The sequence below is a fragment of the Eublepharis macularius genome, chromosome 7, assembly GCF_028583425.1.
Source record: "Eublepharis macularius isolate TG4126 chromosome 7, MPM_Emac_v1.0, whole genome shotgun sequence".
Lineage (NCBI taxonomy): Eukaryota > Metazoa > Chordata > Lepidosauria > Squamata > Eublepharidae > Eublepharis > Eublepharis macularius.
In genome coordinates, this window is record NC_072796.1 from 58,236,731 (window position 1) to 58,260,980 (window position 24,250).

Genomic DNA, 24,250 nt, shown 5'->3' on the forward strand with positions numbered 1-24,250 from the left:
TTTTTTAGAGACTTGCCGTTCTCAAACATGTTTCTTCAACACTGAAAAAGTCCATGACTTTATAAGAAAAAATCTTTAAGATAATAAAAAGTATGCAATAATTACCAAAACAATTTGCAAAGTGTTTGCAGTTGTTCTAGGGTGATAGCCCACCCCCCACCCCACCACTGAACTTATCTTGGAGGCCTGGAGGACAGGCTGCCGATGCCTAAGGCAGCTTGGAGGGAGGCAACAGGACCACTGGGAACTTCCAGAGCGCCAGATGGGCTCTCCATGGCAACGGGGACACCGATGGCCACTAGATTGGCAGCGGGGTTCACTGTGACCAGGAGAGAGGCAGCTGGGCCTATGTGAACCACTGGCGTAATGACTGGACCTGCTGTAGCCCTGAGAGAAGTGGCAGGGTTGGCACCAATGGCTGACAAGCCAGCAAGGCCCACCATAGCCCAACAAATGGCATCCTGGCTGGGGGACACCTCCAGCGCAGTGGCCAGACCTGTTCCAACCCCTGCCAGAACAGTTGGGCTGTGGGAGGCTGCAGGCAGGCTGGCAAAGGCCACGAGCCCATCGGAGGCTGAGGAAAGATGCACCCCTAAAGGAGGGCAGGGTATCCTGGAGGAGGAGCCCTGAATGAGGGGATGCTAGAAAAGACTCCCCAATAGGTCAGCTTAGCTGGCAGTCACCCAGGGAGAGGGTGGAAACTACAGGGATAGAGGAAAGTCAGGCAGAGATTCCCCCCAGGGAGGCCCCATAAAAGCAGGTGTCAAGGGGAGGCCGGTGAGGAGGAGTTAGGAGACAGGAGAGAGGAAGTGACAGAGAAAGAGTGTGTGCGAGGCAAGCCAGTGAGCCTGAGAAGCCTGTCAGCATAATGGAGGAAGAGAGGATCAAGGTGTTGTAAACCCCCCGCCTCCCCCCAATTCTGAGGCCAACTGAGAGTGAGGCCAGCCCCCTTCTGTCTCTGATGACCAGGATGCAGAGCCAGACATCAGTCATTAACATGAATTAAGCCACGTGCATATAAGGACCAGCCTCAGTACAAACACTGAGTTTCTAAGGTCCTTTATATAGTAGGAATACCACTAATTACTTCCTATGCCTCACTTAAAGGAACAGTGTGTACAATATTCCCATGGGCAAACTGTTCCCTCCTCCAAAAACTGAAGAAAACAAGAATAATCAGTATGTAAATTCAAACCTTTGCATGAGAGATTATTCAAATGAAACATCTGAAAAGCCTCCTGCCTCAACAATTCTTTTGGGATGTTACAACTTGCACCCATCTTTGCCACATACAGAACAGAGAATTTCAATGAATTTCAGTTCATTATTATTTCAGTGGTGCTCGAAGAAATGACTGACAAGGGGAGCTTGCATTACTTTATTCTGGATTTGGACGTATGTTCAAGAATCCACTGTTTAACCAGTCAAATCATGCTGCCCACATATAAGAAATGATAAGAACATTCAATGACATAGAAAACATTGGGTGCGCTGCAAGTCAAGAAAGACCGCAAAATTACCTTCCTCCTGCTCTGAGCCACTAAGAATGCAGAACCGTCTTTTACTAGGGGATCAGACTTTGCAATGACCATATTTGTAGTGTCCCTTAGGAAGCCTGATCTCCTTAGGGATCTTAGAGAATCTTGTGTCATTTTAAAAACTAGAAGATTTATTACAGCATTAGGAATAAGGCATGCATTGCAAATATTCCTCATTATCTGTCTATTCTATTATTTTCTGTTTTGCTGACTATTTTCAGCCTGGAGGATATGTTCTAAGGAACTTATTTTAATAGTTTCTATTTTATGACCTATTGCCTGACCTCTTTATTCAAAATATGGGCAGGGAGCAAAGGTAATACAGAGGCCGCCTGTGTTGTTAAATATGCTAGAATTTCTTCTCTTCTCATCCAGATGACTCCATTAGCTCTTGGAGACTCCTGTCTACTAAAAGTCAATCTCCAAGTTCTCAAGCAACATCTGAGACTATGGTGAGTTCAAAGGTAGTGCAACTTCCTATTTATTTAGATGTTCTGAGGAACTGGATTCCTTTCTGTTCTATCCAGTGAATGATCTCTTGCCTGTGTTTCCTGGGTGTCGGAATTTTTCCCCCCAACTCAGAAGCTCTAAAACTGTTGGCTTTCATCCTGGAAATGTTGTTGTGGGCATGTAATGTTCAAAGCATTCTGTAGTTTGTTTCTGGAGGGATTTATGAAAGGGCTTCTTTTTTTCTTGAAAAGCTAGCAAACTCTGAAAATTAATATCTGTGCAATAGTGTATGTCAGACTTGTAAATAAGTTCAGAAAAGTCTGTATGTAAGCGTAAGTAATATGTGCTTGTCAACACTGAAAAACAAGAGGAAATCCATTCTCATCCTGTTGACTAAAGCTTTCTCAACACACTCATCTGGAATAAATTATTGTTCACTGGTATGCAAGTAACTCTTTTGTATGTGCTCTGTTTAACCCCTCTTCCCCTGGGAAATCATTACTAGGGGTTTTAGATGGTACAGGAAGTTAAAAAGCTATATTTTTGTATAGCTTGTTGAAATTATTGATCCCTCCTTTCCCTAGCACCTTGTCTGCCTTGAACACTGATTATTACAGAATCCCTTCTGTTTGCTTTTAATACTGTAAATGATTTGTAGTGCTGCTTTCTAGAATTCTGAACAATGGACCTTGCTCCCACAGGGCTCCCATAAAGATTCTTATTCTTATAGATGCTCTACTTGCATCTTCACCACATGCATACAAAGTTTGTGTCAGCAAATCCAACACATTTAACACCCCCCCCCCTTGATTAATTTTAGCTAATTTATGAGGGGTTTGTGATAGGGTATCTGAAGAAGTGAGCTGTAACGAAAGCTCATATACCCTACCACAAATTTTGTTAGTCTTATAGGTGCTACTGGACCCTTGTAAATTTTGTTTGTTAAACAGAATACTTCACAAGCATTAGGCACAGTAGTCTTCTTAAAGCTTAGTTTCAAATATTTACAGATCTTAGCAGTGAGAGGTTGGTAGTTTCAGATTTAAGTTACTTAAACAAGATTCTTTAATAGATTTCACTCCACAGCTTAGGTGTTCTGACTTCAACACATCACCCTTTTCCTTTTACTCCAGACCCAGGGTACTCAACAGAGCCAAAAAACCCTTTCTAGACACTGGGCAGGAATTATTCTTCTACTAAAGGCATAACCCTGATCTTTTGGCTGAAGGGGAGTCTCCTTACTACCCACTTCCTCTGCCAACTACACGCTCCTTGTTCTACATTGTCTGAGTAAAATTAGTGCTGGCTTTCCCACTTTAGTGCATCAACTAAAAGCCTTTCATCAACCTTACGCTGTCACAGTTAGGGTAAACTTTTCTCTCTTTTTCCTCACACAGAGGATTCTCAGTCGGACCCTCCCTGGTCAGATTCCAAGTTTCAACTCTCTTGACAATCCTTTCAGATCCAATTTGTTTACCTTCTCTCTGGCCAATTGCAGAGAGGGGGGAGCAGCATGCCAATCATCCTCCCTTCAGGCAGTTGTTTTAACCCTTTACGTTACATGCTCTGGGTACAGCAGTCGGTAATCCTTGCATTTAAAACTCATTCCCTCACACCATGCAACCTGTATCCGCAATAACCTTGATCCTGGCTTCATCCATGCAGAACCCTTTGAGGTTTTATGTGGTATATATGCACCGGGGCACACTTTCCCTTTCCTTTTCCCAAAAAGCTGCTGTTGAGGGCCAGGAATTGATTATAAAGATGCAGTTAAACGAGATTAATCAATGATGCACTCCATATATACATACACAAGGGTTTTTTTTCAAGGTCCATTCCTAGCAACCAATGGAAATTGCTGATAAAGACATAATATGTTAATAGAGGAGATTGAATTCCTTTTCTTGGTTCTTGTTACTAGATCATTTCACCAGTACAGGCTCTGGAGAATGCTGTGGAATTACAAGCAACCACCTCACCATCTGCTAGTGTTATCCATGAAGTGCCTGTTAATCGGCTTGTGGCTCAAGGTAAGGCAATCTTGAGAGCGTCATTTGGAAGAAATTGTTGAATGTGGCTATGATCCAACAATCCTTTTGTATATGTTTTAGGGTTTCTGTAATGAGGCTTGCCTGCTACCCCCCCCCCCCTCGTTAATTCCTAACAACAACCCCCATGCTGTGAAAACAAGATTCTTACATTGTACTGGTAGCTAGATGCTGCGCTTGTAAGGAAAACAGACATCATGGTTTAACTAAAATTAAGTGGATTAATTAAAATAAAACCAAAATGAACAAAGATGAAAGACTGAAAGGGGGGATGAAAAGGAATTTCAGGCACAGTGAAGAAATGAACTGAATACATTGCAAACAAAACTACTGAAAACCAATAATAAAATAAGAATAAAGAAATGAAAACAAATGATTATACAGTGATGCAATTGACATTCTGTTTTTAGCCTTCTTTCTGTCTGTTCAGATTTAAAGCTAAACTCTCTCAATTATGCTGGTCCTATAAAGCATTTCTAAAGATTCAAAATGCAGAATAACCCCAGATGGTTTTTACTTTTAATATACTACTTTCTGAACTCCAACCCTGTGCCATTTATTCATTTTTCTTAACTAGGGATAGAGAAAGGGGCATGGGCGTAATTATTGTTTAACACTCAGTTGCTTTGCCAGGGGAGGGAACTTAATCCTGACAAAATGGAGGTTCTACCGTTTGCCCCCTTGAGGATCCTAAGCTGGGAATAAAGGTGGAATAAATAAAAAAAAATAAAAATCAATAATACGTATTACTTGACTTGGTTTCTCAGGGTTTTTATTGTATGTGCCACATCTGACCTTATCGCTCTCAGGGTTGTCTGTGTTAGCTTGATACCTTGGATTTCTGGCACCTTTTTGCCCTACTCTCAAACTCTGATTCTAGAGGTCTTTACTTGTTTCCATGCAAGAGTCTGAAGGTACATTTGCTTTGAACCCTATGCTTATATAAAGTATATAAATTGCAAAATCATTTAGAATATATTTGAAAGACCAAGAACAAAAGTCACTTGGAACAAAAATTTCACACTATTAGATGGCACAGGAAGCTTGGGTTGAAAAACATACTACATAGTCTCTCTATTTTCTCCCTGTTTTGGGCATTCCTGTTCCCTAAATGTCTTGTCTGGAGAGTTATTCCGTACCTCTAATCTATATGCCTAGATATTGGTGTGTCCTTATGTTCTCTGTCCCAATAGCAAATCTGAAATTAGAAGGTACAATGACTTTTTCAATGTTTCATATAGCAAGTGAAACAGATGGATTTGTCCTTTACTTATGTGCAGGCAGGAAATGTACTCTATTGCTTTATATAATTCTCACCATCTCAAGTAACCATACTTTGAAAATGTTTGTTCTTTGAACTTTGTGTTCTAGGACAGAGTGACACAACCACAACAACATCCTCAAGTCTACACGATTCCCCACGGTCCACCATTAGACCTAATCAGTGTGCTGTGGTCACACCCCCTCTTCTTTCAGCTATGTGCAGCTTACTGAATAACCTGCTGATTGTCACTCCAAAAGACACTGGGATTGCTGTTCAGCAAGCACATACACTAACTGCTCTCAGTAGGTAAGAGATCAATAACTACTAAGGTTATAAGCAGACAACATCCTGAAGAGGACAAATACTGCCCAAAGCTTTGTTACCGGCATTGATCAATTGTTGAGTGTTACGAGAATTCAAAATGATATTTTTTAAAATCAAGCTAGCAGACCCACTTTTTTTTTTTGCAAGAAAGAACCTCTAACAGTAAAACTATTTTATTTAGGCTTTGACACAAGTAACAAGTAGCCAATTACTTAGATAAGTCTGTCAAGCAAAATCTGTATCCTTAATCTGGTGCTTGTGCATGGAAAGGGTATATACTTGTGGCCCAGTCCCACCACACACAAGTGCGTAGGGTGTATTGGGCTAATGGCAGCACCAAAAATAACTCTCTTAAAATGTGACATTTCACAAAAGTTGGCAGTTACATTCATGCAAACCTTTAAGGTGTGTGTGTGTGTATATATATATGTACTGAAAAGAGCTTTTAATATATAATTAACTGGCAAATTGTGGCAATGTGTTTATATTCCATTATTATCCAAATAAAAGCAAGAAAGTAGGGAAATGTCTAGCTAGATTAGAATTTCTGCCTACTAACGTAATAACAATGCATGCTAATAGAGCTGCTGTGGCATAGTTGTCAAAACGTGATCTGGGAGGTTCTACCGTCCAACCACATCTTGACCATAAATGGATGCAATGCTTCTATGCTTAGTCTTTCTTCTGAATCAATCATACCAGCTTATGGTTTTATTTCCAACCAAGAACACAATATTCCAGCACTGATACCGACATTTTGCACTTGCCCTTCACTAAATGGTGAGGGCAGCCCTTCTACTGGCATTCCTTCAGTGATCCCTCTTTCCCACCCTATGTTTTAATTGTTATTTTTATGTTTTTGAATGTGTATTAGCTTTGGTTTTAAATGCTTTAATGATGTATTTTTGTTGGTTTAATGATTTTAAATATGTGATTTTATTGTGTTAGCTTCCTTGCTGGCTCTTATGAGGGCAGAAGGGTGATATATAAAAATATACTGAAATAGAAGGGGACTTAAAATTTGTTCAAAGCAGATGGAAAGGATGGAAAGGGGATTAAACCTTTTCTCCATGCACTATTTTCCTGGTCAGAATTCTCATCTGACCAACAGTTATTTTAGATAACTGTCTTTATGTTGTTTGGGGCCTTAGCATGGTGGAGGAGCAGTGTGCCTTATCGAGAATATGTATGAGCTGGGAAACTATTTGTGGTCCCCTTCCCCTTTTGGGGAGGAGGAAGATAATACATTGCATATGAATGCACTCTCCTATATGATCAGGCATTTATATTGACACAAACAACCCATCTCATACATCGTGTTTACTCAGTCGTAAAAAGGTCACCTGCCCTTCAGCATGTGAAGGTCTCCAGTATTTTATGATTTGAGTCAAAGTTTTGAGTTTGAAATGCTGGCTTTTGGGGATACCTATACTTAGTGTTGTATGTGGGTCTTCTGTCTTTTTTTTTTTTTTGAAAAAATTTTTATTGGGTCAAATGTTTACACATTACCGTCAATATTCCCATTTCCCAATTTCTAACCCCCTCCCTTTCCCCCCCCCATTTTGTTGACTTCCAACAGTTTTCCAACCCTTTATCCCTTTTCCCTTACTCTTTATATATTCCTCTATCTAACAAATATATATTCTCCCTTTATTCTAAGCAATACTTCTTTAACTATTTTTAATACTCTGTACCCTGACTATGAGTCCCTTTTTCCATAATGGATAAACAATTTATCCCATTTTTCATTATTTCACTTTCAAATATTTCTATATATCATAAACTATGTAAACCATACATTCATATAAATCAGCCAGTTTAACTTATACTCTATATGTTATTCATTCTATCTTCTTCTTTCTATTTTAGTTATATTTGTTTACATTAGTATTTCTATTCCCCTTCAATCATATGTGGGTCTTCTGTCTTAACATTCAGCCAGCCTAGAGTCATTATATTTGTGTACAAGTAAATGTCTGATGGTCTGACTGAGTTTTTTGGGGGTGGGATTTGTATTAGTCTTATAAATTCAGGCTTGATAGAGAGATGTCTCTTGGAAATGAAGTTGCCCCTTCCTCGACAATCTCATATGGAGTATTCAAAAATTCAGGTTAGTGATTCAAGTATGCTTGTTTTACATTTGTGTTTTTGAAACACACACACACACACACACACACACACACACACACACATGCATGTAGAGATATCATCCAGTGGTTTTCCATTGAATAGCAATTTTAAATAAGTTTCTTATTGCCAGCCTTAACATAGATATCATTTTTAAGGAGTGGGTCCCATTGAATTCAGTGGAACTTTTTTCTGAGTATACCTGCTGAGGATTGAACTGCTCTCAAAGAAAAAAAAGCTAGTCTTGTTTTAGTATTTCTTTTTCTTCCATTTGGGAATTTACATGTATAAATTCATGAAAGAATGTTGTAACCGTATATTGCTGTCTTCCCACATCTTGATTCCATATTGTTGTGGGACCGACAGAAACACTGCAAAAGGGAAGAGGGGAGGAGCAAAGAAAATGGATTTGTTTTTTTTTCTTTACCCTTCCTACCTCCACTTGCCTGTTCCAGTCTAAATAAGAAGATCCATGTAGGAGATCCTGTACTGGCTTAGTAGACCATTTCTTAGCTCCAACAAAGGACTGACATGACTGTCTAAGGAGCCAGGTATTTGTTCATTTTAAAAGATCTGCTTGGTAAGCGTTGGTTGGAAGAAGGTGAGTGTAAGGGTGTTTGCTCTCTCAGCCCAATCACACACACAACCTTCATACTAATTCTGGGACTCAGATGTTTCCAAGCTTGCAACTGTGTATATGTGTGTTTTTCTGTTGCCAGATTTTGGGAGGTTAGCTTTGAAACAAAGGGTCTAAAAACAAGAACAGATTTTTCTTCATAACCTGGGTTTACTCCGGTGTGTGATAATTTGTTCCAGCCTTTTTTCCGGGCCTGTTTCTGTGCATATCCTGTTTACTCATTCTAGATTTATTATAGTTCCGGATGAAATCAGTTATACATTTTTGCATAATTTTTAACTCTCGTTCCTGTATTATTGTAGGAACATTCCAAAACAGGAAGTTCAATTTAGGTATGATTAGTTTAATTAAAATGGCAGTTATACCTAACGGTGATAAATTCCAGTTCCATCTATAATTTGGAGGATATTTTAATTTGCAAACTTTGGAACCTTGGCTGTCTGTTACATAATTTATTTATGCAGTACAACTGAATATAAAGTAATAGTATCAAAGGTCCTTTGATATTGTGTTCCAATATGAATTGTTTTGTGAATGAAATGAATAATAATAATATTAACATTTGATTTATATACCGTCTTTCAGAACAACTTAACGGCTACTCAGAGCAGTTTTCAAAGTATGTCATTATTATGCAAGAATGTGAACTATGTTAATAGTGTATCATATCAGTTTCTATATGATGTTTTAAGACTGATGTATATCTTTAAAAGTGAAGAGTTTAAAGCATGAAATTTTAGAATGTTTCAATTAAACTTTGCTTTAAAATACAAAACACTTGAGATCTTGTATTCATATGCTTAGTAAATATGTGGTCTCACAATGAAATATACTAAGATGATAAAACTGAAATTTTTTAAAAAGTATACCAAAATTGTTGCCCCAGCACCCAAATATGACACAGAGCAATAATTACATAGACAAGTATGTGTGGGTTCAACTAGTTTGTATTTACTGAACCATTTAAATTTAAATTGCTGTGGCTGTGCCCCGTCATTTACAAATTTTGGGAAAATATACTATAACAAATTTTTATAATAACAAACATTAAGATTCCCCTTTCCCCACAGCTAATCTTTCTAGATTTATGGCAATCCATTAAAACTCCTCCATCTAAACGTGATTTAATTTCAACACTTCTCATAGCTGCAAAAAATGTAATAGCTTTAAACTGGACCAAACCGACTCAACCATCAATTAACCTATGGTTTTTGAAAATCTGGGACTATTTTATCATTGAAAAAATAACAAACAACCTACAATATTTGGATTCATCTATCAAAAGCTCACTATTTTATGGAAAATGGCTACCCTTCTATGAGTTTATCACAGAGAAAGAATTACAGGCCCCCAGTCAACTGCATCAATCCATTTTTGACACTTAACTAGACCTTTTGCTAAACAAAGGAAGATCACATTGAAAATTTTATTCAGCATTGATATATTTGGTTTTATTGACTTATACTTTAGTGTCAAAAAAAGAAGCTAACTTTCTAAAGGTTTATAGCACACACCTTCTTACACACTTTCTCCAATTCAGGGCGTATATTTACATAGTCATATTTACAGCTACTTAAGTATACAAATTGTGTTTTTTGTTGTTGTTGTTACCTTTCTCTTCTTGGTGTATTCTGCTATATCTATTTTTGATCTTGACACAATTGTTCTTTTCCCATCTTCCTTGTAAACTTGTAAATTTTCAAATAAAAGTTAAAAAAAAAAATTTAATTGCTGAACTTCACCAACACTTACAAGCTGACAATTTGAGTGTGGGGTGTACTATGCATCCCTCTTGGTTGCCTACTGGGCAAAATCCACCCTGGCTCAAAACTTGGATGGCAGTTTTGTGTGCCTTGTTTGTCATAGACTGCACGGCCCTCCTGTGCCAAGAGGTGCCCAGCTTCATCCATCTCCCCTGAAGGGCTGCAAGGCACCTACCAGATTCAGTAGATGCCGCTCAGCACTTAAGGCACTCCTTCACAGTGTACCCAGCTGCACGGCATGTGATGGCCTGTTCCAAACACCCTCCCCATCATTGAGATGCCTCACCAGACCTTTCCAGAGCAACCCCTTCTTTTTCCTGCTAAACAAGGGGCTTAGCCTAGCTTAACGCACTTTGCCACACCTGCTGACAATTATGTCCTGTGGGCTGTGACCAAGATTAATCCCATCACTTCTATACAGATGTGGCATATCGTACCTTATCAAAGGATGAGAAATGCTGGCCCCTTTATTTGCTAAAACTGCCTTTTTAATGGACATGTCGGCATTCTTTCTGGCTGTCTCGATTTTGGCTGGTTTGCTTGCACTCTTTTAGACCTCCTCTAAAGGAGTTCCATCCAAACCAGCAAGAGTCCCAGGCATAAATATCTAATTCTTTCTAAATCCTTCTGTGCCCTATTTATGAGTGCATCCCCTTTTGTCTGCACTAGATCATTTTCACCTAAATGAATAGCCAAGACATTGGGACATCTGCCGTATCTCAAAACCTGATGGAGAGAGAGAAGGAGCTGGCCTTATAACGTCCCCCATTTGCCTCACCATCTGATGCTCACAAAAGGGGAAGGGCCAAGCTATGACCCAGCATTGCTGGCTTTGGCCCTCCTTTTCACCCAAAAGACAATCGAGTGGCCCAAAATGAGGGGTCTAATGGGGCTTTGTGGTATGTGTACACCTGCAAGACAGCAAAATGCAGTATTAGTTTCAAAGCTGAATTATATCAAATGGCCAATGAGGCCCATATTACCTAATGTAACTCTTGAAAATCTTGGATCACCACTGGGTGATCCTTTAGGTAGGCCCAAGCCTGCAGCGGTTGAAGCAGCTCCAGTCCGTAATGAGTGAGTACCGAACCTGCAGGCTGGCACTCCTTTTTTCCACCGAAATCTCCTCTATGATGGACCAGAATTGATAATGCTTCAGTGCCTCGGAAAGGGGGTCGCTAAAGAAATCTCTTGCTGCCCCTATCTGATAGGCTGAGCCTCCTCAGCCCTACCGATCAGGACTCATGCCACATCTAATCAAGTGGGCTGAGCCACGAACCTCACTTTTCAAGAATTTGAGTACTGGGCCAGTGAAGCAGTCTTCCCATTCTCACAGCAAATTTGAAGAAACTTGGCAACATGACAATGTCAGATTCTCTGTATGATCTCTGATTGGCTGGAACCATGTGAAGAAGGAAAAGGCCCTTGTACATTGGGAAGCAAATAGGCATGTCATTATTGTAAAGGAGGTCTTGGACTTTTTCAAAGTCTAAAATCAAATCTAAGGAAAATTCAGCATGTTTACTTGGAATTAAGTGGGTTTCAATGGAACAGAATTCCAAATGCCTATATACAGAACTGCAGCCTGGAAGTGCCCAACACTGACTTCCTACTGTAGAATTTTAAATTATCGGCTGTGAGAATTTTTCCATATGTTGACTATCAGGTTTATTTCTTTAAAAAAAATCTTACTCTTGAGGACAGATCTGTTAACTTTATTTGTGAGATGTCACTGACTAAAATAGTTTAGCGCAGAAATTTATCTCAAGTGTCTGAACCAACTTACTTTGCCCTTTCAACAGGTTTTATTTCTACTGCAGTTTGTCTCATCATTGTCCCATCTCCTGCAATCATGTTTGTTGGCAGACACTCACCTTGTGATGCAGGAGGAATTATTGACACCTCTCTTAACAAACACCTTCATGGTCCTCTCCATTCGTTCAAAGGATGGCTTAGGTAACTGTATATGGTAAAGGGGAGAAGACAGATTGCTGAAAGGCTTGAAGCATGAAATCTGAAGGTCGATAAATTCCACAATTTTTCTTCTGCCATTCCAAACCATTTAGCTCTTTAATTGTCAGTCAGTGTTGATCAAGCTTGCCCAAGTCCTCCAAGCACTAGAAATACTGATATTTGCTGGGGCTTAAAAAAACAGACTCTCTAGTGCAGCCCTCAGGGAGCGGGGGCGGGGGGGCAGCTCTCAGATGCCCTTTCCCACTTTAGTAAAGAAGCCAGTAGCATCTTTAAGACTAACCAACTTTATTGTAGCATAAGCTTTCGAGAACCACAGCTCTCATCAGATGCGTGGCGAAGAGAGCTGTGGTTCTCGAAAGCTTATTCTACAATAAAGTTGATTTGTCTTAATAATAACATTCAATTTATATACCACCCTTCTGGACAACTTAATGCCCACTCAGAGCAGTTTATAAAGTATTATTATCCCCACCGCAACAAACACCCTGTGAGGTGGGTGGGGCTGAGAGAGCTTCAGAGAGCTGTGACTAGCCCAAGGTCACCCAGCTGGCTTCAAGTGGAGGAGTAGGGAATCAAACTCGGCTCTCCAGATTAGAGTCCCACATGCTTAACCACTACAGCAAACTGGCTTAAAGGTGCTACTGGATTTTTTACTATTTTGCAACTACAGACTAACATGGCTAACTCCTCTGGACCTATCTTCTCACTCTAGGCTATTTAATGAAGTGAGACAAAGGTACCATACACAGCCTGATGCTGCTACAGGCCTTAGGACCCAGATGCACATATCTTAATTTTCTTCTTTAAATGCAAAATGTGAAAAAGCCCCTAGAGCCTCTCCAGTTGTTTCCCTACATCATAGGAAATTATCCCTGTTGCGGGGGTGGGGGGCAGAGGATTTATGCTTTGATCCACTCATAATCAGAATCCTCTGAATTGTGAGAAATTATTCTGATAGTTCTGAATTACGTGTGTGTGTGGGGCGGGGAGCTTATTCGTCCGGGATAGGCATGCCCAGCCATGTCTTGAACACATGAAGCTGCCTTATCCTGAGTCAGATCATTGTCCTAGCAACATCAGTTTTGTCTGCTCTTACTGGGAGTGGTTATTTAAGGTCTCAGAGGTCTATCTAGAGATGCCAATCCTCTACCGGGGATAGGAGATCCCCCACTCCCAGCCTCCACCCCCCCGCCCCCTTACTTGGCTGTGGGGGTGGGGTGGGGGAACGCACGCTCATGTGTTCGTGACAGAGGAATATATAAGTTAAGTGCCAAGGCTCCAATCGCGTGCTGGGGGAGAGGGTCAGGGGACCTGGCAACCTTAGGTTTATCATGTCACCTTCTACCCAATCCTTTTAGCTGGAGATACTGAGGATTTAACCTGGGACTTACTACATGCAAAACAGATATTATATGACTAAGACACAGCCACTCCCTTATTGGCTCTCACTATTCTTCCAATTAGCCTTTCATTTCACCAGTGTGTCTTTTAAGAACTTACTTCTTTGCTGTAGTGCCAACATGTATAATTTCTTTACGCTTCTTTGACTTCTACTTCTGATAATCTCCATTCTTGTTTGTTTCATAACGATTAGCAGGAAGTATTAAGTTCTACTATATAAAAAGATTTGAGTAAAAGAGAGTTAACATATGTTCTTCCAATCTGACGTTTACTTGAATTTAAAATGCTTGTTTATAATATTAGTCATTTTTCTTTGCCTTAAAGCAAGCTTATAAATTATGAAACCTGAAGCACTTTGCTGTATAGACACATTCTCATTTAGTTGCAAGTAATTTAATTTCACTTAATTTGTAAGTTATGAAGGTGCTTTCATATTGAGATCTGTGTACTTCCTTATTTGTGTGCTTAATTGACAGAGCCTGAATTATCTGCTGCAGTTTACCAAGCCTGGGAAGATTTATTCAGCCTTCTAGCTACGCTGTTAAGAAAATGTGGCCATACTTCTCTCCCATCAGTGACTGCAGCTCTTGCAAAGCATTGGACTGCAGTACTTGGTAACATCTCTTTTTTCCCTTTTTTAAATGCCTTAGTGGCTACAAGGTCTAAAGAAGCAAGAATTGTCTAGTGGTTCAACCCTCAACTACCATTTCTAAGCGCAGATTACAGCCACTCAGAACCCCTAGTAGCCCTCTGGAAGGTAGAGGTTGTCTAAGTAGTTTGAGACTTCCCAGTCTCCGGGTTTGTTTTCTGGGTGAACTTGCCCACAAGTGATCAGAAACTCAAGACACAGGCATAAATATAAATGTTTATTAATTCAGAAGAGTGTATGCAAGGGTGCAGGAACCACTCCATAAGGCACAAGCAAAAGGCAGTATAATAACAGCTTACCTAATACTTAGCTAAAACTGTCTTAGACATGAAAGCTTACTAGTTTGCTTTTCTCTGAAATAGCTTCAAGTTGCTCATACTCACAAGCAAAGTTCCAAACCATGCCAGGCATGGTCATTGTAAAGCCTGACATGAAGCAAAGTCTCTCACATGCTGATGGAATAAAGGTAGAAATAGAATCGTCAAACCAGGTGTCCAAGTGAGAGTGTGTCAGATTCAGATTGCAGCAAGGAGCCATCTTTTATGGTATTGTCAGCCAATCAGGGCACACTTCGATATCAGCATTGCTAGGTCTGAGAAAGCAAGGGAGGCATCCAGAGCCTTGAGACTCCCTTCCACCCAAGGACATCTTAGCCTGGAACAACAGGCGTTAGGTGCAATTAATTAAAGAGCCTGCTCATTCCATTCCCAGGGCGGCAAGCCAGAACTGGGCCTGTGAGAACTTAAGAGCCTGAACCAAAGTGCTCAGGCTTGGCCTAGACAAGGATGACTTCTGATCACCTAATATTAAATGTCTGTAGACTTGACAAAGTGATGCTTGACTGATTTCTAGGTCTTTTTTTGTTTTGTTTTGTTTTGTTTTTGACACCTTTTGTCATGTTTCAGTCATGTTGTTCCATATTTGTTAAAAAGATATGCAAATTTGTGTTCATAGCTATTTTAACAGGTCAATTCCTATCAATATTTTTAATGTTCTGTTACTATCTGCAGGGTTTTTTCACCTCCTTTTCACTAGAAGACCAGATGAGGACAGAGCATGTGTCCTCTTAATAGTCATAAAGATATGTGGAATTTAGTTTATAAGGTAGAAAAGCTGAACTTGTCAAAAATCCTTCTATATGATTACTTTTTCTAAACTACTGTTTAAAGGTACTGGAGCCCTATCAGTGTTTGCATCTGCTCTTCCTATGAGGCAGCACATTAGACAATGTGAAGATGAGCCACGCACAGAGGTGTGCGGCTTATCAGGCCATATTTTATGACATCAGATGCAAGAGCCACTCCTGAGTTATATGCAGCTGAAAATTAGTTTCCTACAACTCTTGCGCTACTAATTTTGGAAGTGTTGTATCTTTACTTCAGTTGTTCTACATAATTTTATTTAATTGTTTATATATAGTCCACCTTTCTCACTGAGGCTCAAGGTGGATTATGTAATGTGAGATAAGTACAATCAGGAATGTGCAATTCAGGTTTGGGGTTTGGTAAAAAATACTGAATTTTACCTGATTCGGTAAAATTTGATATTGCAGAACTCAATCCAGTATTGCTGATGTGTTTTGGTAATTACCAAACTGAAGTTTACTGAATTTATTCAATAAAATTTGGTAAACTTCAGCAGCCATGGCAGCAGCGTTTCTTGCTTCCCACCTGTTTGCCCCCAGCAACTTCCATTTTCCATTATTCCCTATGGGGAAAACTATGGGGGCTATTCAGAAGGATGGGGGGGGGCATTTTGCAAAAAAAATCTACAATTTTTTGAGGGGCATACTCTTGACTGTCCTCTAAAGACCGCCCAAGTTTCATGAAGTTTGGACCACAGGGGGCCATTTTATGGCCTCCCCAAAGAAGGTGCCCCCAACCACCTTCAATCTCCATTATTTCCTATGGAGAAAACTAAGGGAGCTATCCAGGCAGCTGAGGTGGCATTTTGCAAGCAAAAGCCACTGAATTTGTTGGGGCCATAAATGCTCCCCTGAAGTCCAATCTTCATGAAACATGGGGGGGGGTCATTAGAGGACAGTTAGAAGAAGGTCCCCAGCAAATTTGGTAAAATTTGGTCCTAAATGGCCCCCAGAAAGCCCCAAATCATGTTTCATATTGGAAACAATGGCTGAATTTTACTGAATTTGCTTTGTATTGCTGAGACAAACTGAAGAATGAATTCAGTATTTGAGAAATGCTGAATTTTTTTCCACTTCAGTATTACTGATCACAATCAGCCGATTTTTTTTCAGTGCACACCCCTATAGTCAATGTCAAGGACATTTCAATAAAAATGTCTAAGGGTATATAAATGCAAATTTACAAAGACATAACATCAGCAGAAATTCAGTAGAGTTGAAGAAATGTTGAAACAGAACATAAGTAATTCTAGGTCTGACATTAAACAACATAGAACTACTCATTTCAATCATACTTAAAGCAACAGATAGGGACCATAGACTTCACTACTATGTATTATCTGTTTAGTGAAGCATCTCTTTGAGACCACCTCCTTACACCACAGCCCTCTTGTACAGTAGTCAAAGACTTTATTGTGTTGGGCAAAGCAATGATAATGGTTCAGTAGTTAAGTCTTGGCTAGGTCATAGCTTCTGATGAGAGTTCTTTTTCTCCCTTCAATTCTTTTTTTTTTTTTTAAGTATACTCTCCCCTGAGAATCAAACCCTCCCCTCCTTCATCACATAATTATTGAAGTAGTTTCCCAAGGTTACAGGCTATAAACTCAACATACCAAATGCTACATACTAACTCTTATAAAAGAACAAATATGTCAGGTGAGGACAAAAATCTTCCCGTGGTGGCTGGATTTTCTAGATTGGATCTCATACCTCGTTAGAAGACTAAAATTGCTTCAGGCCTTCTAATCATCAGTCTTCTAATACAAAATGGCAAACGGTGAAATTAAATACAGTCTCAGCCATCTTGTAATATTCATATTGGTTAATTTTGCTTAGTCAATCAAAGGGGAAAGATCCAATAGGTAGTATTATGTGTTTAACTGAGGTGAGAGTTGACCGAAAACTGTCCATAGGTCAAAGAAATGCTTAAGTAATTGTCCATTGTACGTTAGCCCAAATTTAAACACAAGCAAAATGTTTTCCTAGAACATTTATTCATAGAAATATATTCCTTTGTCATCCTATCCCACAAACTAAGGATCCCAAGGGGGCAAGCCTGAACTTGTGGTTCTATGTGAAACCAATGTGGTAATACCTTCTCTCAATGTTTTTCCAACAGGTTTTGAGATAGAACAAGTAGCCAGAAATGGTTAATATTTATTTACGACTTTTCTATCCTGTACTGCCTCCAAGAAGCTCAAAGCATACATAATTCCTCTTCTTTTCATTTTATTTTCTCAATTCTGTGAGCTAAATCAGACTGAGATAAAGTTTTGCTATCTGGCACTTATGGGAAAATAGGATTGCTGGTTGATCAAATGTGCCAGATACTCTAGCTTAGTGTTTTCCTGTGCCTTCTACCTTGAGGAATCTGCAGCTACCAAGCCTCACCGCATTGGAAATGGCATGGTGATAGCTAGCATGCTTGGCAGGCTGTCCCCCAATCTGAGCCATGGAGCCATCCTACTTGGCATGCAGAAAAATAGACCAGTTGCCTGCAAGCTCTCTGGCAGCTCTGGCTCTTGACAGCGCAAGGCAGGTCGAGGGGGAAGGAAGCACCTGAGCATAGGATTGGCTGTCAGAAACCCAGCAATGGCTGCAGACATCAACTTGGCCTGCTCGAGTGGGGCCATTGCTTGTCCAAAGACACTGGAGTATGATGGTTGAGGCAGAAGAGCCTGCCATCTGGGTATTGCTAGTTAATCCAGAGCATTCTGGATAATCAGTTGCCAGATAACAGCTTTTACTATAGTGACTGACAGTTACCCTTGTCTAAGTCCAACACACTCTTAACCACAGTGAACTATTATGTTTAACAGTGTTACTGTTTTTCTGTTAGATCTGCTTTTTTCTGTTAGATCTCACGTTCTATACAGAAATATTTTCTGAAAACATTCCAGGATAATCAGCATTCACATCCCTATGATTTTCTCCAGAGGAATGTAGCTTTTGGCAAATAGTTCCTTTGCTGAATTTATGAAAGATGCGAACAGGTTATTTTGGAGTCTTGGATAGCTGAGAAAAGCCAGTCAGGTGTCCAAAATGCCAAGAGTGCATTTCAGAATTACACTCTAATTAATTATAGTCCTCAATTCTATATGCAGCCACGGTATTTTTGCATATATAGCAATATTATATTTATCTGTACCACAGCATAAAATCTGTACTCTTTCGGTCTTTTTAGATACAGTGTGTGAATGTGTGCACCTTTCCATCAGTCACCCTGATTTGCATGTGGCCTGTTTGCAATTCCTGGCCATTCTGTTTTCTGAGGAGGGGAAGAGAGTGCTTTACAGCAAAGAGAGTGCATACTACCACCCAACTGTGGTCTTCCTTCTTGATGAAGATGAAGAGAGTCGAGCATCTGTAGCCCAACTTTGTGAATCAATAATTCAGGTAGAATCTTGTAAACTTTTCATCATAATTTAGCATTCCGCAGAAATTTACTTCAACATAGCAAAACTTTCATATAACTAAAGAAATAAGTGCTCCACAAATGACAGGGGTTGCCACGTGATAAATGATGGGTAGGACCAAACTGAGCTGTATGAGAAGGAAGTTATAGTCCAATCCTGGGCATGCTTACTCTGAAGTAGAGCCTGTTGTGTTCAGTGGGAGTTGTTCCTTTGGCAGTGTGCATAGGATGCCTACCTTAATTCAAAAGACCTATGCAGTATAGATTTGATGATGATTCCCTTGTTCCATCTCTTCCTACAGAAGGAAGCAAAATACAAAGAGAGACAATGTTATGGAGGGGGAAGGAAGGGCTCTCAGGTATAAAAGTTGTGTTATTTATTTGTTTGTTTATAGTCCGCCTTTCTTGCTGACATCTAAGGTGGATTTACACACTGCAAGTGAATACTATATCATCAATAGCTAGGACTTTTTTCCTAAAGATTTAACATATAAGTTGAATAACTTGAGAGATAAGATTGTGTCTTGTGGAACCCCACAACATATTTCCCATACTGAGGATAACTGGTTTTCAGTAGCAACCCACTGAGTGTGTTCCATGATTTAAAAGTAGTCCAAGGTACATCACCTAATATGTACCCTTGCCTCCAAACACCTAAACAGGATGATATGGTTGACTGTATCGAAGGCTGCAGATAAATCAAGGAGAATCCACAATGAAACATGGCCTTTGTCTATATTCAGGCAGAGGTCATTAACTAGAGCCACCAGAGCTGTCTCTGTCCCGTAGCCTGGCCTAAAACCAGACTGAAAAGGGTCCAAAACACAAGAGCTATCCAAGAAGGCCTGGAGTTGGTCAGCTACTGCTCTTGCAAGCTCTTTGCCCAGAAAGGCACATTAGAAACTGTGTGATAATTAGCTACATCAGTTTTGTCTGAGAATGGTTTTTTAAGTAGTGAGTTTATGACTGCCTCTTTGAGAGGCTGAGGGAAGATGTCTGAGTTATTGACTGATTTATGTTGTCTTTATACCGTTTTAACAGTCAAGACGAGCAAGAATCCAGTGTACAAGTAGTGGCCTTCACAAATGCTAGAATTCTTTCAATATCTGCCATTGTAACTGGGTCAGAATGATTGAGAAGCAGACTGGAAGGTGTGTTAAGCATTGCTTCTGCCTCACCTATATTACAAGTGGCACCCAGATGACAGCATTTTCGAGCTATTTGGTCATTTAAAAAAGCTTTGCAGACATGCCACAGCTAAATATCTGTTCTTGAACTAGTGAGAGTTCAAAATTAGAAGTCAAAAGCTGTTGAGATACCTTAAACAGCTGAGATGGATGTGAACTAGCTGGTGCAATGGTTGTAGAACGCTAACTTTTTTGCTACTATCATTGCGCTTCATAAGTCTTCCAGTGGGCTCTGTAGCACACTCTACCAGATTCAGCAGTATGGAATGCTCTTGAGGAAGGGCACAGGAGGAGAGAGATTTCGTGGCAATGAGATTGAGGAAGGGGTTGTTGGGAGACAGAGAGCAATACAGACAGGACCTTTGTCTCATGGACTCCACAGTGACAAAATTGCCTCAGATATCTTCCAGAGATGAAATCTCCTAGTTAAGTTTAGAAATACAAAACTTTCATGTCTATAGTGCTTAGAATGGTCTTGTCTAGGGGTGTGCAATCTGGGTTTCTGATTCGGGATAAATACCCGAATCAGACCTGATTTGTAAAGATTCACGATTTCCAAATCAGGCCCAGCATGCTGATCCTGATTCAGAAATGCCAAATCAAAGCATCCCAAAGCGCTTTTGGGGCGCTTCAAACCCCATGGCTGGTTCTAGCTGACCAGTGAAGGAGGATCCCCCCCAGCGGGCCAGCTAAAGTTTAAAGGGCCCTTTTCTTTCTGCTTGCAAGTGGCAGGGAAAGGGCCCTTTCCGTGCTTCAGCTGGCCTGTGTGAGGGGGAATCCTCCCTGTGGGCCAGCTGAAGTTTAAAAGGCCTTTTCCCTGCTGCTTGCAAGTGGCAGGGAAACGGGCCTTTCCGTGCTTCAGCTGGCCCACGGGGGGGATCCCCTTCAGCTGGCCTCAGGGGATCCTCCCCATGGGTCAGACAGCTGAAGTGCAGAAAGGGCCCTATAAAATTCAGCTGGTCTGCGAGGGGGATCACCCCCATTGGCCAGGGGAAGCTCAGGAAGTCCTGCCAGTTCACTCGATGGGAGGGGGAGGCGGGAAGTTTTGGTGTGCTCCAAATCTTCATGGAGCATACCAAGGCAGGGCAATAAGCAGTTTCCAAAGCTGGAAAACTGACTCTTTCTGTGCCTGCACACCCCTAATCTTGTCCTTGAAATGTACAAGGAGAATGGTTTTACATAGGATACCCTTTTCCATTGTAGCACTTTCTTATACAGCTGATCATTGTCAAAACGTATGGTTTTTGAGACCCGTTAAATGTAATGACTCAGTCAAACCTTCAAAATAACTTGTGGTATTTTTAAAGCAGGGTACGGGGAAGAGAGACTTTAGTGTTACTCTGGTTTTCAAGAGTTGTTGCCCCCCTCCCCATTTTTAAGTTGAAATTCTCTCCTGTAGTTCCACCTTTTTTATTTCCACTTGTTTTTCTTAAAATAGAATACTACCAAGATTAATTTTATTCATTTTTTCTGTTTCCCTATAATATGCCAATCGTTTAAAATTTTGAAACTCGCTCAAATTGATTTGGATTTGGTAGGAAGATGTTGTTTGGACTACCAAATGTCTTGCCCTCTGTGCTGTTAACAGTATTACAGTTGTTCATATGGACTGTTTCTCAATCTTGTTAAGAGATCCCCCATGCCATCTTACTCACTGCTGATCAATGTTTTTGCAGAAACTTGTTTCCTTAGTGTTTTTTTATTTTCTTTTTCTTGTAAATAATGTTTTTATTTGATCTTCTGCCATCTAAATCGTCTATCTTGAGCCTTGGACTAGCAATAAATACCAGAACACTTCAAGCCTTGGTGTTCTAATCTCCTTTTATCTGGTCAATTGCCCACAGTCCTGCGGGTTGTGTCTCTGTGGTCAAATATATTGGGCTTCTGCTAATCCCTTTTGAGCCTTTTATTCTTGCCTTGAGTTCTTCTGTAGATGACTGGTGAAACTATTACTTTCATTCACAGCTGTGAAGTTGAAAAATATACTAGACTGTGACCAGATATATGTCTCAGAATACGTGAGCCTCATTTTAGATGTCACATTCATCAGTTATCTAGAGTCTCAAGTCTATTCCTCTTCAGATTTCTTTCTCTTAATAAGAACCACTACTGCGTTTCCCAGTTCAGTTTTAATTGAACATATGCCAACTTTAATAGTGATTTTAATTATAGTAGTTAAAAGGAGAAAAGATGTAACACAAACACAGTTCTGTGTTCTGTTCATGATATGTGTGCCTTGAAACATGCTGGGATTGGGAATACATCTTTGTATCTTCTAAAAATTACTTTATGTATGTTACTACAGCTTGTTACTTGACAGTACACATAAAACTATTTGCTTAAAGTGCTGTCATCTGCTATGCTGCCATTAAAGCTGTGAACAGAGAGAGGGCCAGACTTCATATCTTAAAGAATGAAAAAAGGTGAAGACAAAATGATGTAAGATGATTTAGAACAAAGTGGTAATCTGATTTACGATGTGTTGTGTACATTCATGTTTATTGAGAATGCTGAAAGCAAGAAAAGCAAAGCTAAAAAGTCAAGTCAAGATAAGAAAGGGAAAAAAGGATGGGTAGAGGTCGTAGATAATGACAAAAAATGGACAAAATAAATAAACAGTGTGAAATTCAGGAGAAGAAAAGTAGAGGAAGCCAACTCAGCCGCAGTGACTCAGAAAAGCGTACAGGATAGGATTAGAATAGCATGTGTCATGAGTCAGAAGAAGAAAGCCAAGGAATGTACTTATTGGAGAAGTGCAGATAGTGAAGATCTATCAATTTATTTCCTGCGGAATAGATATTAAAGGGGGGGGGGGATTTGAAGCTGAGTAAGTCTTACAGACCAAAGTATAGATTGTTTTTCATTTGTCATCTTTCTTGCTGAGACTCATGATGGGTCACTGTGACTCAGCTGAAAAAGAACTAGAAGAGAGGAGAGCCCTGTGCGGATTTCCAGTTCATGCTGTGTGTGAACATCCAGTGGGAAGGAGATGCCACAATTATTCTCTCCAAGCCCCTTCCCCCATCACTTGGACTGAAGGCTGTTCAGGGCTAGTGACCTACGTTTATGCAAATATGCATCCCCTTGCAATGGGTAGCAAATAATGTGATTAAGAGAAACGTTGCAGGACACAAAAGGCATCAATAAAGAAAGTGGAACCAAGATAAAAGTGAAAGAAAAAGAGGCAAAACTAGACACAGATGGAAATGTTAAAGAATCAACCTTGGTAAGCCTTTGGCTTTGTTAAAGGGTTGATACCCTATGTCCTTCCCCATGGCAGCCTGTCAGATGTATTGAGACATTAGAAATAAGTGTGATTCATACATTTTCTATCATATGATAATAGTACCTAGCCTAAGTTTCACCCCTTTCCTTCCTCATCTTTCTCACCAAAACGTATGGACCTTGTGTTATGACAAGAGAATTTGGAATGCTCCTGGATAACGCATACACAGACGGTTTTATAGCCCCAGTGGGCTCAGATCATACGTGAGCCAGGCAACTAAAGCCTCTTGTGCACAGGAAGAAAGCATCCCTGTTTATGGTGATAGATGGAGGGTCCATTTGCTATACTGCTATGAAAGAGGCAAGGTGGATTACTTTTAATATCCTGACCAGGGGGTCCCTAAAAGCCAGGGGAACACAAGGGATGTCATTGGTTAAATGCTAACTGCAAGGAAATGTGGGGACTCAGCCCCCATTTTAAGACAGGTTTGAACAGAACCTTTCCCAGCTGGGGAAGGAGTTAAGAGATTCAGGTCATTCAGTGCAAGCAAGAACTGAGAGGAAATTGAGACAAGCCTGCAACTACCATGTTCTGGTTTATAAGTTTCAACTGTTTTGTGCACATTTCTCAAAGAGAAATGCCAAGGTAAAATATTTTGGCAGAGAAACCTTGTGGTTTTTGTGTGTGTGAAGTGCCATCAAGTCACAGCCAGTTTACGGTGAAACCTCCGCCCCCCTTGCTGGGGTTTTCAAGGCAAGAGATGTTCAGAGGTGGTTTGTCATTGCCTGTCCCTGCATAGCAACCCTAGTCTTCCTTGGTGGTCTTCCATCCAAGTACTAACCTGGGCTGACCCTGCTTAGATTCCAAGATCTGATGAAATTGGGTTCATCTAGGCTAACCTTGTGAGTACATTGTTTTTTGTTGTTGCTTTTCTGTCCTGTCCTGTTCTGATACATATTCCCATGCCTTGTGTTCTTAGACCCTGTGTAAGTTACTCACTCATGTGGCCCTTCGTTCACAATTAGATACCAAACACATAGTCCAGCTGGGTAATTTAGTTGAGACTAGGAGGAGGAGAATAGTTTTTTCACATACACTACACC

General features: G+C 40.2%; 1 protein-coding gene across 1 annotated transcript in view; it reads left to right on the forward strand.

Moving 5' to 3' along the window:
• RTTN (rotatin) overlaps positions 1-24,250 on the forward strand; it is a 143,836-nt gene that overhangs the window by 84,634 nt on the left and 34,952 nt on the right. Inside the window, exons 34-40 of the mRNA XM_054984987.1 lie at positions 1,914-1,990; positions 3,910-4,018; positions 5,408-5,606; positions 7,644-7,734; positions 11,954-12,107; positions 14,003-14,140; positions 18,504-18,715. Of these exons, the coding sequence (XP_054840962.1) occupies positions 1,914-1,990; positions 3,910-4,018; positions 5,408-5,606; positions 7,644-7,734; positions 11,954-12,107; positions 14,003-14,140; positions 18,504-18,715 (980 nt within the window). The remainder of the gene's footprint in view (positions 1-1,913; positions 1,991-3,909; positions 4,019-5,407; positions 5,607-7,643; positions 7,735-11,953; positions 12,108-14,002; positions 14,141-18,503; positions 18,716-24,250) is intronic.